This window comes from Hyaena hyaena, unplaced genomic scaffold (genome assembly GCF_003009895.1).
Source record: "Hyaena hyaena isolate Hyena2069 unplaced genomic scaffold, ASM300989v1 scaffold_22, whole genome shotgun sequence".
In the NCBI taxonomy this organism is placed as follows: domain Eukaryota; kingdom Metazoa; phylum Chordata; class Mammalia; order Carnivora; family Hyaenidae; genus Hyaena; species Hyaena hyaena.
In genome coordinates, this window is record NW_024080654.1 from 6,035,508 (window position 1) to 6,050,820 (window position 15,313).

At 51.1% G+C, this 15,313-nt stretch overlaps 1 protein-coding gene across 3 annotated transcripts in view; it reads right to left on the minus strand.

The window, feature by feature from the left end:
* TUBGCP3 (tubulin gamma complex associated protein 3) overlaps positions 1–15,313 on the minus strand; it is a 76,994-nt gene that overhangs the window by 43,718 nt on the left and 17,963 nt on the right. For all 3 annotated transcript variants that reach the window (XM_039226638.1, XM_039226637.1, XM_039226636.1), the window contains exons 4-11: positions 14,328–14,405; positions 13,589–13,806; positions 11,611–11,783; positions 9,242–9,360; positions 8,417–8,542; positions 7,146–7,214; positions 6,646–6,778; positions 4,923–5,089 (exon numbers count right to left, since the gene is read on the minus strand). In XM_039226638.1, the coding sequence (XP_039082569.1) occupies positions 4,923–5,089; positions 6,646–6,778; positions 7,146–7,214; positions 8,417–8,542; positions 9,242–9,360; positions 11,611–11,783; positions 13,589–13,806; positions 14,328–14,405 (1,083 nt within the window). The remainder of the gene's footprint in view (positions 1–4,922; positions 5,090–6,645; positions 6,779–7,145; positions 7,215–8,416; positions 8,543–9,241; positions 9,361–11,610; positions 11,784–13,588; positions 13,807–14,327; positions 14,406–15,313) is intronic.

Genomic DNA, 15,313 nt, shown 5'->3' on the forward strand with positions numbered 1-15,313 from the left:
TGGGGCTCGAACCCACAAACCGCGAGATCATGACCTGAGCCGGAGTCGGCCGCTTAAGCAACTGAGCCACCCAGGCTCCTTTAAAATAAATAAACTGAAAAAAAGTTTTAGTTTTAGAAAGCTAATATCACCCAAATTCATACTATTAATTATTGTCTAGGGAAGGAGATGGAATACAAAATTTTTTTAAATAAAAAAGTGACAATTTTTCATCTTTTTATAATTTTTTTCCTCTGTACATATAAATCTTTTGTTTCTGAATGCTATTCCAGGAAAATGTGGACTCTGTTTATCCAGAACTGAGAGGATTCAATTAAGGAAGGATTTAGGGGTATACACACTTCCTGGACAAGAAAGATTTGGGGGTGCACATGCTTCCCAGACAATGATTTGGGGGTACACATCCCATACAAGGATTTGGGGGTGCACACTTCCTGGACAAGAATGATTTGGGGTGCGTGCTTCCCAGACAAGAAGGAATTGGGGGTGCACACACTTCCTGGACAAGAAGGATTTGGGGTGCACACTTCCTATATAAGAAAGATTTGAGGGTACACACTTCCCGGACAAGAAAGATTTGCAGCGCACACTTCCCGGACAAGAAGGATTTGGGGGTGCACACACTTCCCAGACAAGAAGGATTTGGGGTACACACTTCCCAGACAAGGATTTGAGGGTGCACACACTTCCTGTATAAGGATTTGAGGATGCACACTTCCTGGACAAGAAGGATTTGCAGTGTACACTTGCTGTACAAGGATTTGGGGGTGCACACACTTCCTGTACAAGAAGGATCTAGAGTGCACACTTCCTGGACAAGAAGGATTAGGGGTACACACACTTCCTGGACAAGAAGGATTTGAGGCTGAACACTTCCCGTACAAGAAAGATTTGCAGTGCACACTTCCCAGACAAGAAGGCTGTGGGGTGCGCACACTCCCCGGACAAGAAGGCTGTGGGGGCGCGCGCACTCCCCGGACAAGAAGGCTGTGGGGCGCACACTTCCTGCTGGGCGCTGAGTTCTGGGCTGCGCTTGTTCCCCAGTAACAGGACACGGCAGGAACGGCCAGGCTTTTCAAGGCAGTTGTCTGACGACCAAATGGACACGCTGCCTACCTGCCCCCCAAAGGCGGCCCAGCTGGTCTGGAAGGGGCGCTGCGTGACCACCAGGGAAGTAAATGTCTCGTGTATAACGTTAATATACTGACCAAATGAGAGGAGGATCCTGAACAGAGCATGAGCCATAACAATTTTTTCAAAAATCGGGCTGAAATACCACAAAAACGAAGTATTCCGTAGGTGTGTGTCTTGCTGATATTTGCGCTCCCCGGGGCGCTGCGAACACTTTGTGCACTTCTCAGCTGTTGTAGCTATTTTCCTAGAACAGTGAAAGGGATCTACTGACTCCCACAAATAAGGCAGTCCAGAGGACGCATGGAGATCAGGTACGGTTCCATCAGGGCTCTGGTCTCCAGAAACCTAACTTCTAAAGGCTGCTTTATAAAAGATTATCTTTTAATTCTGTAAGATCCAATTTCAATGGGTAATAAACAGGCCCCCAAACTGAAAATAATAGTATTCGGAGCTTTTTATTTCCAGCTCACAAGGTGGTCAAGCTACTCCTCACATGCCTATGTAGCCAAGCACGGCTTGCCACACAACCTATAACGCAAAAAGAACACACCCACGTCCTAAAAAGAACGTTGGTCATTTCCTTAAACACAAGATCACTGAGACGCTCCTAAGCTCAAAAATGACTCAAAGCTCAGATGATTTTCCTCACTGTGGTAATGGTGAGGAGCTTCAGTAACCACGTACACAATCAAGGACACAGATTGAGAAACAGCTGCCAAAATCACACCATCCAGTCATTACAGGAGAACAGGCCTCGACCGCATCAGAAGCGGCGTCTCCCTGTGTCAAGGGACAAGCACGGGCGCATGACCCGGACGTCCCCTCACTGCAGAAGTGAGGCCGGCTCGCACTGCGCGGTGGGAGAATCAGTCTCCACTTAATCTGGAACAGGTAAGTCTGACTTCAAGTTCTAATTAAATAAATGACTATGGCATTTTCAAAAAGTCGTACCTAAGCTAAAGACCCAGACTTCAGCTCAGTGAATACAAGCCACCCTACTGCGGGCGTGGAGAGGTGCGCACATGCAAACCCCAAAGCTCCCTTTACATAAAATTTAAAGCAAGACCAAACAAGTCGGGTGTCAGAAGTTAGGCTGGTGTTCAGCCTTCAGGAGCAGGAAGGGGCAAGGACTTGGGGCCGGGGGCGGGATGACAGGTACCGGCCGGCCCTGGAGGGCAGCTGGCTCTGACCGTAGCATCAGGCGTGACACTCACCACCATGTACCCCGCTGTGTGTGTCCACACCGGGAGGTACGATGAGCCGAGTGATCGGGAATAACACCACTTCCACCCGAGACAGACGAGGCTAAACAATGTGTGCGAGCCTACAGCAAAGCAAAACAAAATCTTCACAGAATGCAATTTTTATAAATTGCATATTAAAAAAGTTAAAAATAATAGAATAACATAAATCTAAACAAAAGAGATTAAATGTATGGCAGGGCAGACCCTGGGAAAGGTGTGAAATTCCTCATCTTAATGACAGGACTGGATTCAAGAAACTGGCTTATTCCCAACCCTTGCATTTAGGAAACTACAGGTCGGGGCGCCCGGGGGGCTCAGTGGGTTAAGCATCCAACTCTTGGTTTCCACTCAGATCATGATCTCATGGTTCTTGAGTTCAAGCGCCATGTCGGGCTCTGTGCAGACAGTGTGGAGCCTGCTTGGGATTCTGTCTCCATCTCTCTGCCCCTCCCCACTCTCTCTCTCAAAACAAATTAAAAAAAAAAAAAGGTCAAACTAAGTTCTGACAGATACCAAGGTAACCATTAGTAAAATGAAAGCATAGTATATTTTCAAAGCTTTCAATTCATAATTTTTTAAAAAGATAACTCATTTAGCTAAAGTATGAAAACGTTTCTTCTTAATCTATACAGATTCACTGTGTAAGCCCTATAAATAGAAAAAAACTTTGAGAGAACTGACAAGCTGATTCTAAATTCACATCTAAGCAGAAATGGCACAAACAGCAAAGATACTATGGGAAAAGCTCCTACCAAACATCAAACCATAAAGCGATGGTTATTTAAGTCATATTGACAAATAGCAAAAAACAAAACAACTCAAAAAGAAAGAGTCCAGACAGACTCGGTGCACAGGGGATTCAGTGGACAGTCAGTGCGGCGGAGCGAGCCCTGGGGCAGGCCAGCAGGTGAGTCTGTGACTCTGCACTGCTCTCGTAACTCCTCCCTACCAGAGAAGCAACGTGAAAATAAACAGAAGAAAAATAATTTAGAAAGAGCAACCACAGACACAAGATACCCAAACGTATAAAACCACGCCATGATTCAAGTCTAGAAAGACAGACAAATCCACACAAAAAGTGGGTGAAGGACAGGCCCAGTGACTGGTAGAATAACGGTAACGAATAAGTGAGCGGAAGCTGGTCAACCTCACTGGTCACAGTAAGGACCCAAGACGCCGCCCCTCCCACGTTAGAACCCGGTGACGGGAGCCCGGGCCAGGTGGAGAAGGGGACCCACAGGGGGCGGGGGGCCTGGCACGGCTGCTCCAGCGCAGGGAAGGGCAGGAGCCAAACTACAAGGAGGCGCTGGCTCCGCGACAGCCGCCCGCCCCGCCCACAGGGCCGACCGCAGAGAAGCCCCCAAGTCCGCACAGGGAGGCACGTAGAAGGGCTCTTTTCAGTGACACTCAGGAGGTTACGGCTACAAAGACCGTCACCCGCATCAGTACAAGACGCTACACAGAAAACGGGCGTCCATCTTTTCTACACGTAGTAACAAAGGACAACTCTAACGCGGCCACGAAGGAGCTACAGGCCACGCGGAGCGACCCTCACAGCACCTGCCCCTGTAGACACCGCCCGCCTGCACCAGAGGCGCCCGAAGCCACTCCTGACGGCCGGTGTTGCAGCCACGCCGGTTTAAAGAGCCACTGGTCCCCGCACAACTGGTCACGCGGAGACTACGGGACCGCAGCACGGATTTCAAGTTCATCCACGAGAAACAACGTGGAACCAGGAGGCCGGCCTTCTGCTCAGCCGCAGGGGAGCCCCCACACCCCCAAGGCCACATCAGGGCATCTTCAGGGCAAATGCCATGCTCCCCTACAAGGCACGGAGAGTTGGGGCGCCTGGGTAGCTCTGTCAGTGGAGCGTCCAACTTTGGCTCGGGTCATGATCTTGCAGTTTTTGAGTTCCAGCCCCGCATCGGGCTCTGTGTTGACGGCTCGGAGCCTGGAGCTGCTTCAGATTCTGTGTCTCCCTGTCTCTGCCCCCCTCAACTCTTACTCTGTCTCTCTCTCAAAAATAAATACGCGTTAAAATAAAAAATTTAGAATGCACAGTGGGCTTAACCCCTGAACGTGCTGACAGTGCTACAGCTTCAGTGAAGTTCCTGTCCTGAGTGCGATGGCGCTGAGGGTTGTGAGTGTGTGGCCCCTCATTCTACTCTGCCAGAGGACCTGTGGTTTGGGCTGTGTCACTTGCACAGCACAGGGTGACCCTGCAAAGTGACAGAGCGGGTGATTCTGCACCACACACAGACGAACACGGGAGACCCAGGTCTGGCTCTGCCGCACACCTGGCCAGGGGATCTGACCTTCTGACTTTTCACCGTTAACACTGGGATGATAATCTCCCATGGACCCCAGGTGGCTCTGTTGCTCAGAGGTAACTGGCTTTCAAAGCACCGCACAGAACACGCACACATGCGAAGCGCGGTAGCATCACGGTCCAGAGGAAACCGTCACCAGGGAGAAAAAATCTGGAGAGCAGCGGAGTGCTCACGCCTGCCCCACCCGAGCCCGAGCCGCGACGGCACTCCTTACTTCGTGGTAGGCGTCCTCGAGCTCCCCGTCGTATATCCAGCGGTACAGGAAGCTCAGCACGGGGTGCGACACTAGGCTGAGAATGTGTTGCACCAGCGACCTCACGTATGGGTCCCCCGTCTTCGTGTACGCGTGGACAGCAGAAGCCAGCTCACCTCCTTTCCTCCCTGGGGACACATGCAAACACCCCATTACGCTCCCTGGAGAGACCACGTAACCGAGATGCAGTGGTTCCTCGGTACCGCCCGGGCCCAAGGAGTGGCCACCAATGTGTCGAGGAGCCGAGAGAGCGAGAGTCTGCGCTGGGTTTCACGAGCCAGTGCCAGGCTCCCCCCCACCTCCTCCTCACAGTCGCTGCGGAATGTTCAGGAGCAAAAACCCTGACTCACTACTCATAGTGGAACATGAATTTTCACCTTTTCTGACTGAGACACACATTAAGGTTCACACTTTATGCTGCGATCTGGGATACCAACATGTACGTAATATATGAAAGTTTCACAAAACAAGACTTGACTTTAACGCTTCCTCTTTTCCTTCCTTCCTTACGACCCTACACCAGTCTCAGCTCACGGCACTGGTCCCACAGCCCATTAGGTGGCTGGAACTCCCAGCCTGAGAAACACTGCTCTAGCAAATGGTCCCAGGTCCCAGGGGCACAGCTCAGAATGAAGTCCTGGCAGGGGCAAAAAGCAGGCCCAGAAATACAAACACGCAAAAAGCTTCTGACAGTAAGAATTCAGGACTGGCTTGATTAGCTTGCAGAAAGACTTTCGGGAAGCCTGATGTGACCCGGTGTTGACGGGATGCCCCCGCAGGTGCGCACACAGGTGCCCAGGGGAGGGCAGAGGCGTCAGAAGGACTCGGAGGCCCAGCACACAAGGAGCTCAGTGCACACGGAAAGGGGCAGGGGCTGCGGAGAGACCGAGGAAGAGTCTAGAAGGAACCCACGTGGGGCACTCGTCATCTGAGAAAAGGGACAAGTTCATTCATTGTGCCCAACTGCTTTCTCTTTCTGGGAGGAGGTGGCAGGAAGTGGGGGAGGCAGGGCACGGACAGAGGACAGCGTGATGAGCTCAGAGCCACACACGCTGGTGCTCCGGGCCCCGCCTCACGCGGCTGGAGGGCAGCGGGCGGGGCCGTGCCCTAGGGGCGGACCACTGGCTTCCCCCAACTAGGTTCTCACAAACCTGAAAGGAGGCTATTAGTGCCCCTGCATTACAGAGAAAAGACAAAGAGGTTCTTGGCCAGCGGAGCTCCTACCGTGAGAAAAAAACGTTCAGAAGGCAGGAGACACAGAGCAAGAGCCCGGGGAAGCCCCGGCCACCCAGGCGAACCGGAGGACTCATAACACACGGCTGGTGAGCCCAAACCCGGGCTGTAACCACCGGAGGGGGAAACCCCCAGGACAGGCTGTGGGTCAGAGACAAGCGAGGGGGGCTTAGGGATGAACAGCTCCAACACCGAAGACCACGAAGTGCTTACAGACTAGACACCCTCTCCTCCTTGCTTCGTTTCGATGAAGTACTGAGCTTCCACAAACATAAACATGAGGCCATGACAGCAACTAGGTATTTTCCCCTATGGGTGATCTACGAACATGTAAACAATCTGCACACTGATGCGTGTCAAGGATTCCCGAGAGCAGGCACACAAACAACCGTAGGGGAAATTCTCTAAAAGCTGCTTTGAAATAAAGCAGGTCCATGAAAGGCAAAACAACCTTGGCAGTGGTCCACCAGGGCCGCCAGAGTCTTCAGTCTGATCTTGGGGTCGTACGTCCAAACCAGGAGGCGCCGGAGCGTCAAGCTACTCTCAAGGCCCAAATTCACTCCCTGATCATCCTCTAACTGTAGCTGAAACACAATAAAGACGTAACGTGTAAAAACAAGCCACCAAATATGCCCAATTTCTTAATCCACGTAAAGTCAGCACGGGGAAGGGATTATTCTCATAAAAATGAAGTGACAGGTCCCCTCTGAGAGAACAATAGTTTCTACACCTACCAGTGATCTGTCGTAACGACAAAAGCTCTGAAAATCAGCACTAACTGCCTCTTGAATACACTGAAACTTTACGGATATCAAGACCTTATGAACAGCATTTAGCAAACATTTCTACCTTTTAAAACTGATTACAAGGAAACTTAAAAATTCTATATAGTTTCAATTTCGTTAGACGGCAAATCATGACGAAATTAAAATAGAAGCAAGTATTTATTACCTGGGAATGTAAGACGGAGAGCAACCGGTAGTATTCCTTCAGCTCCTGGTGCAAGGCCGCGCAGAAACTCTGTGCAGGGAGAAAGCAGGCGGCGTGAGCAGCCAGCGCGGCCCAGCGAGCGGCCAGCACGGGCGCGGCCTCCCGGCAGCTCTGGCCACCAACGCAGCTGTATTTCATCACTCGAGGGGGCTTTGCAGATGGAAATAACAGATTAAGCTAGACGTGTATTCACTTTGACGCTGATCTTTTAAGATCACATCCCTTCTAAATCTTTAGAGCTAAAAAGTCATTTTCTCCGGGGCACCTGGAAGGTTCAGTCGGTTAAGCTCTGGCTGTTGATTTCAGCTCAGGTCATGATCTCAAGGTTTGTGAGTTACAGCCCCACGTAGGGCTCTGTGCTGACAGTGCGGAGCCTGGATGGGATTCTTTCTCTCCCTCTCTCTCTGCCCCTGCCCCACTGAAACTTTCTCTCAGAAATAAATAAAACACTTCAAAAATATAATTTTCTCTGCTTTTAATTAGAATTTAAAACCTGGCAACTCCATGCCAATTTCTCCCAAGTTTTCACTCTTGTTTGTGCCGCTCATTTTCCACACCCGTATTATTAAAAACTTCTTTGTACCTCTACGATCTTAAATTCTGAAAAGATGAGGGGCGCCTCAGTTGGTTAAGCATCCGACTTCGGCTCATGAGTTCAAGCCCCACGTCAGGCTCTGACAGCTCAGAGCCTGGAACCTGCTTCAGATTCTGTGTCTCCCTCTGTCTCTGCCCCTTCCCAGTTCATGCTGTCTCTCTCTCAAAATAAATGAACTTAAAAACATGTCAAACCAGAAACTGTAAGAAAGACCCTGACACAGTCCTGTGACAAGAACTTTCTAGAATGAACTGTAGGACATAAACCCAAGGATAGTCAGTGGGAAGGACTGGAAAGGATAAAACCTGTTCTCTTTAAATATCCGGCTCTACGCTCTTCTGCATACGTGGAAGCGATACACGGTCAGTCCTCCGCAGGTTTAATGCACACCCATATTCTGTGCTCACACTCCAAGAGCCGCTGTGAACGCCAGGCGGCACCTGATTCTCTCTGTCAATACCCACCATGGCCGCCATCTCCTTGAGTGGACCAGGATGGCTACACTGTTGTAGTATCAAAGCTTCCTTATTTAAAAAGAACCCTCTTCTTAAGAATCACTTTCGTGATAAGATTCTGAGCAGACTCAGCACTCCCCAAGACAAAAGCGTCCTAAATGTTCTGGTAACAACAGACGTACCTGACCCACAAGTCCAAACGAACGGTCTAGACTCCTCTGGTCAGTGTATTTTCTTATTTTATTATGCAACCATCCCAACTCAGCAAGTCTGACTGTCGTATCCCTCAAAGATTTACTTAGGTTTGCCTAAAAAGTAAAATATATCAAGAGTTAAAAATTAGCAGTAGAAATTCAATTGTTTTTCTAAATCATTTGTACTTTTAGTATCCTGATTTTAGGCTCCAAAACACAGCACTTGCAAGTAACCAACACACCCTTGACAAAAAACGACGAGAGTCTGGGAACAAGGGCACCAGGGCCAGCAAGGAAGGGGCAGTAAAGCTCTCCCCCAAGGCGCGGCTGGCTGGTTCCCAGCACGGCAGGGGCCCGCTGACATCGGGACGTCCTGGGACAGCCAGCACTTGCATAAGACCATGGCATCAACAAGAAGGGGCCGTGGGGAAGGAGGTTCTGGAAGGGGAGGCAGGCAAGCGGAGGCCCCTTATCCAGGACCGTGCATCTACAGCAGGGATGCCGAGCGGTTCCCGCCCCTCGGTGCCTCGACCCCACCGTCACAGAACACAGGGGGCGGCTCGTGGGGTGGCTGCACCGCGAACACGAGGAGAAGAAGGCTGCGATGCAGGGAGAGGGAGCGAGCGCTGGAGACGATGGCCCCAAGCAAGGGCACCCGAGCACAGCCCGCGGGGACGCAAACGCCGCAACCTGACCATGGGCCTGACCGGTACTCCCGGCTGTGGGCCCCGTACCCCGCGCACCCGTCACCCCTACAAGCTGACAGCTCCCAGCCGGCCGTACCGGCACCCGTCCTGCCCGCCTGAACTGTACCTTCGCCTCCACTTTGTAGCGGTTCTCCGTGCTGTCCATCTTGACGTGCTTGCCGTCTATACCCTGGAAGACGTACACGATGTCGCGCACGAGGGCCGCCTCCGCAACCTCCCCAGCACCTGGAGCACGGGTTTGTGAGAGGAATTACTGAATGACACAGTTCAAGATGTGACCCATTTTACTCACACCTCGTCTTACGTTATGTGTCAATTACCAGGAGGAATTTTCCAATTAAAAAAATGAGCTTAAGATGGAAAAATATGAAACTCTAAAACACAAGAATTTTCTCAAAAGGATATGGAGATCATATAATTTCCTATACAAAAGTCTTTAGGGAAAAAAAAGCAGGAGTGTCTGGGGGGCTCAGTTGGTTAAGTGTCCAGCTCTTGATTTCTGCTCAGGTCACGATCTCTAGTTCATGAGTTTGAGCTCCATGTCGGGCTCTGCGCTGACAGTGTGGAGCCTGCTTGGGATTCTCTCCCTTTCTCTCTGCCCCTCCCTCGCACACAGTCTCTCTCAAAATAAATAAACCATTTTAAAAACTGCTGCGGGGCACCTGGCTGGCTCAGTTGGTTAAGGGTCCAACTCTTGATCTCAGTCCTGGTCTTGACCTCACGGTCACGAGTTCAAGCCTCACACTGGGCTCCACACTGGGCCATTATTTCATAGACGGCATTTGGGAAAACTGTTACAACACAGCCTGAGCACAAACTTGCCTCCATTCTCAACCACACAGAAAGAAGCGAATACAGTAGAAAAATGAGGATTTCCATAAACCTTGGGGCAAAAGCAAAGTCAGAATTTAGGTGGCACTCAATGACAAAGAGGCAATGCTCAGAAACCCAGACATCAGTGGGAGGAAACATGTAGTGAGAACACGGCCAGGGACCAGCTCTCCCAGAGCCAGGGCAGTGAGTCAGCAGGTGGGGACAGGTCTGCACTGCAGTCGTGGGGATGACATTCCGTAAATATCAGTGACGTCAAATCGCTGGCAGTGCCGTTCAAATGGTGCCTGCCTCTCGTTACCAACTGCTGTCTACTTTTCCATCAAGTGCTAAGAGACTGAAGCTGAAATACCATGGGTCTGGCTTCTCTGTGGTGTGTGCATGTGAAGCTGTGTCCGGAGGTGAACATACAGGCAGGAGCACTATTCCTTCCTGAAGAACGGACCCTCCCGCCGTTAGCAGCATCTACTCTGACAGCCACGCAGCCGCCTGTCTTCCCGCGGTTACACACAAGATGCACTTTTCCACCCATTCACTTCCAATCCATCTGCATCCCTACATGTAGAATATAGCTCTTTTGGGCAATACATAATTGTCTAAATGAATTTTTTTTTTAATGTCCTTTAAACAAAGTGTCTAATCCACACACATTTAATGTGACTACAGGAAAGTTTTTTTTAACGTTTCTATTTATTTCTGAGAAAGAGATAGAGACAGTGTGAGCAGTGGAGGGTCAGAGAGAGAAGGAGACACAGAATCTGAAACAGGCTCCAGGCTCTGAGCTGTCAGCACAGAACCCAACGTGGGGCTCGAACCCACGAACCGTGAGATCATGACCTGAGCCGAAGTCAGATGATTAAGCGGCTGAGCCCCCCAGGCACCCCAATAGGAGTGTTTGATTTAAATTTACTGCATTGCAGTATGTTCCCTATTTCTCGCCCTATTCTCTCTGACACCCCCCTCTGCACTTCGGGACTGATCAAGTACACTGTGACGTCCTTTTATCTATGAGCTTTGTGTGTCACACAGGCTCAGAGGCTCTGGTAGGGACCAGGAGTAATGCCACAGGAGTGGGGAGGGGCCCTCTCACTGTCCAGAAGACAGTCGCCCAGCCACAGTGTCCCCCCAGCCGTCACAGTCACAGGAGGGCCCCAGGTAGGAAGGGCGGCTGCACAGGCCGGGCTCTGCCCTCTGGGCTGTGTTCCCAGACCCGTGCAAGACGCCCCTGGTCCTCACATTCCGCACCAGCACAGAGAGCAGCCTGGGGTCGGGGCGGGGGGGTGTCAGAACCAGCAGACTACGGGCCAACAACAGAGCCCAAGCCTCTATGCTCGGACGTGTGTGTTGAAACACTGCCATTCAGAGGGCTCTCAGGAAAGAAACGCAAACCTTTTGGGATCTAGCGGAGCTGTAAAAGTCTCAGCGAGGTGTCCGTTCAACCTTCAAATAAATCTTTGGTGCATTTCTCCAATGTCCTAGGCCTGCTGGATGCGCCAAGGCCCTTACCGAGGATTCTGAAGCTTTCATCATGAGAACAAGCAAGCCCTAACGGTTGTAAGCAGGGCCCTGACAGTAGTTTCAAACCCAGGAAGCACAAAATCCAGGTGTGCAAAGAAAACCTAGCCAGGATCGGCCCTTACTCACCACCTGCGTCCCCTTCCCTCCTTGGTCTCGTCACGTTGCGAGAGACAGTGTTTGGGAGACCTTTTGAGGTACTGGCTTGTGAAGAAGGCTGGTTTGCAGTTAAAGTCCACGCAAGACGCGACCCCAGCTGCTGCCGAAGACAGTCCCCGACTCCAGGCGTGTGGTGAGGCTGTCTAAAAGAAGGAAAGAGCGTTTCCTACCTCCAAACACTCAGGCTGCTCACCTGAAACACAGCACACGGCTCGAAGTTTCCCTGAAGTTCCCATCTTGAGTTACATGCTAGAAAGCTGGCTTGGTGGATGACTTCGCCCTACCCGAGTCCATCAGCCAACCGGTCCAAGGCCCCTCAGGACGTGAGGCTGGCATTCAGGCTCTCACTGGCACCTCCCACAGATTTCTCAGCCTAGAGATCAAAATCGACTTGACTTTTCTTAACAAGCACATAACGCACATCACCTATCTACAACCACTTTGAAATTCACGACTAATTTTAACTTCAATCTCAACACCTTTCGTTCACTCGGCCCTTGTCGGGCACAGGCGTTCACCCTGGAGGCCTGTGCTCTCCCACATCCTCGCCTGTGTCCCAGCCTTCACAGCGCTCCACACAAAAGCAGTATTATAATTTGCAATTAATTTCACACATACATGAACATAAAGCCCGAGGCAAGAGCACAAAGGTCAAGACCGCTGGTGATAATGTGGAGAGCGTGTCAGGGCGAGTCTTCCAACAGCTGGTTCTCAGGACGTGCGTTTGGACAAGTGTGACACAATGCCACTTCCTGGGGCTGCGGACACGAGAATGAAAATCTCAGGGCGCCGCTGCTCCCAAGGGGCAGAGCGCAACTTCAGCGCTATAGCAACTCTGCTGGGCTGTCTGCCACCACCCGTAGACGAGACAGGAAAGAGACACCTGGAAACAGCCCTCCCTTTCTTCTATTTCCATGGGAAAAAGTCATCAACATGTTAAACCATGACTTTCAATAAAGTCCTAAATTTCAGAGAAAAAATTCTAAGGGGCCATTTCAGTTCAAAGTTCTCTATACAGTGCTTTTGTTTTTGGGGGCTTTTTTCCAAATTCTAAGGTAAAAATGACCAAGACTATTTAGTTTGCACTTTCAGCCGGAATACAAGTCAGAGATTAAATCCGTAGACTGTGTCGCACGGTCTTTCCAGGACACCGCACTCCTCTTAGAACCCGTGAGTGGTGCACTTGAACGTGAGGGTATTTAAGTCACACAATCGTCTATTACAGTGTGACAGTCCCGTGGAACCCGTGGGACTGTAAATCTCTCCAGTCACTGTTCTGGAAAAATACCCCCTTTTGACAGTCTGCTTTCACGCGATTTCCAGGAACGAACTATGTGCAGAAATACGTAAAGACACAAAGAAGCAAATTTCCGAGTCCACTACTGTGCCGGCTGCTGCTCTGCCCTCAGCCACAACCTCTGCGCCTCCTGGAAACCTGAGGGCTGACGGCCGCTATCCGAGGGCTCCTGGAGCCCCTCCTCTTGACCCGTGAGCGCCACGGCCGTCATTCTCAGTTTGAGGAAGATCGTAGCACTTGAGGACAAGACGGCTTTATTTTGGTTTACTTACCTTTTAAATAATTTAATAAAGTGAACGGGACAGGAAACAGGACGATAGTCACCGAGAGGTAAGCATGGGACACAGCAAGGGAGTGAGCTACCGCCAAATGCAAGGCCCTCCTGTCCCGCTCTGAACGAGGGCCGCCGCTCCCGTGCACTCGTGGTACCGCGTAAGGGCCGGCCCCACGTCACCACAGGCAACCACGGCTGGCGCGGAAGGAGCCCCGCGTGAAACAGCCCGGGGAAGAGTGAAGCCCCAAGGGAGAGCACAGCAGACACAGCGCCGCGAACACGTGTGGCGCACCCGAGGCCTGAGGCCGGCGGCAGGCGGGCGCCGACGCAAAGCCGGGGTGGCCGCCGTGCCTACCGCGGGGCCGCGCCTCACTCACCCCGGCAGGAGGGACGGCGGCGTGGGGGCCGGGCCGCTCAGGGCGGACGCGCTGATGGTGCTGACGCCGCTGCTCGCCACGCTGCCGGCGCTCTGCGCGGCCGGGCCGCTGCGGTCCTGGTAGTTGAGGGGCAGCGTCTGGGGCCGGGCGTAGTAGTAGGGGGTGGAGTGCGCGTCCCTCGGTAGCGCCTGGGCGAACAGCGCGGCGTAGCCAAAAACCTGAAAACGAGTGCGCGGAAAATATAACATCACCGAACGCTTCCTAAATCAACACAGATAATTTACACTCAGATTTTAGCTCTTTCGCAGTTGATCTTGTACTCTAAGTTTATCTGAGAGAGAGTGAGCAAGCGAGCAGGCGAGAGCAGAGAGAGGGACACAGAGCATCCCGGGCAGGCTCCGTGCTGTCAGTGCGGAGGACGCTAGGCTCGGACTCACGGATGGTGAGATCACAACCTGAGCCGTGTCAGGAGTCTGACGCGTACCCAACTGAGCCCCCCAGGCGCCCCTGGGGCACTGTCGTACGTGACGCAGTAAAGTAACTCTGGGAAACATCTGAAGGAGAAGCAGTGCACTGACCACAGGAAGAAAGAGAACAAAAGCAACCAGACAAGTTATTTTTTTCTCATTATTCTCTCAAGTCCAGAACCCGACTGCGGCCACAGCTCAGCATAGCCGTGCCGACAAGACCTAGGTGCGCCGCGCAAGGCGCCAGGCTGCGGGGACGGCCTCTCTCTCACCTTGTTCGGCTGCTTGCGCGGGTCCTCACTGAGGCTGAGCAAGAGGTAGAGAATTGACCATTTATTCTTCAAAACTCCCTGTTTAAAAAGAAAACATTAATAGAATAACTCTGTACTATTCCCCAGTTTTATCTACTTTTCTCCTAAATTATCTTTATTTCCCACTCGTGTTGTATGTGATGAGTCACTCAGTTCTCCTCCCGGAATCATTATCATACCACATGTTAACTAATTTGGGTGTAAATTAAAGACAATAGTAAGATAAAATAGAACAAAATAAAATGTAGGACTGTACTTGGTATATAGAAGTTAATCAATGAAAAACACACAAAAATAAATCAATTCCCATGATAAGAGTGTTATCTAAATTTGTTCATTTTTCAGGTATTGCAACTAATGCCACTCGTCACACACCCGGCACACACCCATTCACACACCCAGCATACACCCAGCACACACCCATTCACACACCCGGCACACACCCATTCACACACCCGGCACACACCCAGCACACAGCTACAAATCCTACTCTCGAGAGGTCATTACCCTTGGATAATTTAACCCCTTGAAAACTAACTCCAAAGTCCCCACTGAGAACCCGTTTTTAAACTACCGTCTTCCCAAATAATAGTATCCCCTTAAGTAATTCTTAGAATAACCAACTTTCTAAACCATGATTTTGAAGACAAATGCCACCCTAAAACAGGCGAATGCTTTTGTCCTCCTTCACCAAAGTCCCATTTGGGCCATAAAATAGACTATTAGAGAAAAAGAGAGAAACAGTGATGCACACGATGTGAAGCCTCAGCAAGCTGCACACCCGCCTCGCCCCTAGGTTTGCAGGAATCGTCACACGAACCTCATTAACTTCCAGCTGCCTCCTGCTCCACCCTGACTCACAGCCGTAACCGAGCCCACCCTCAACACCGTGACCCCCAATCGCCAGAGCATTTCTGCTCTATCCAGAGACCTCGCCTCTGGGATGC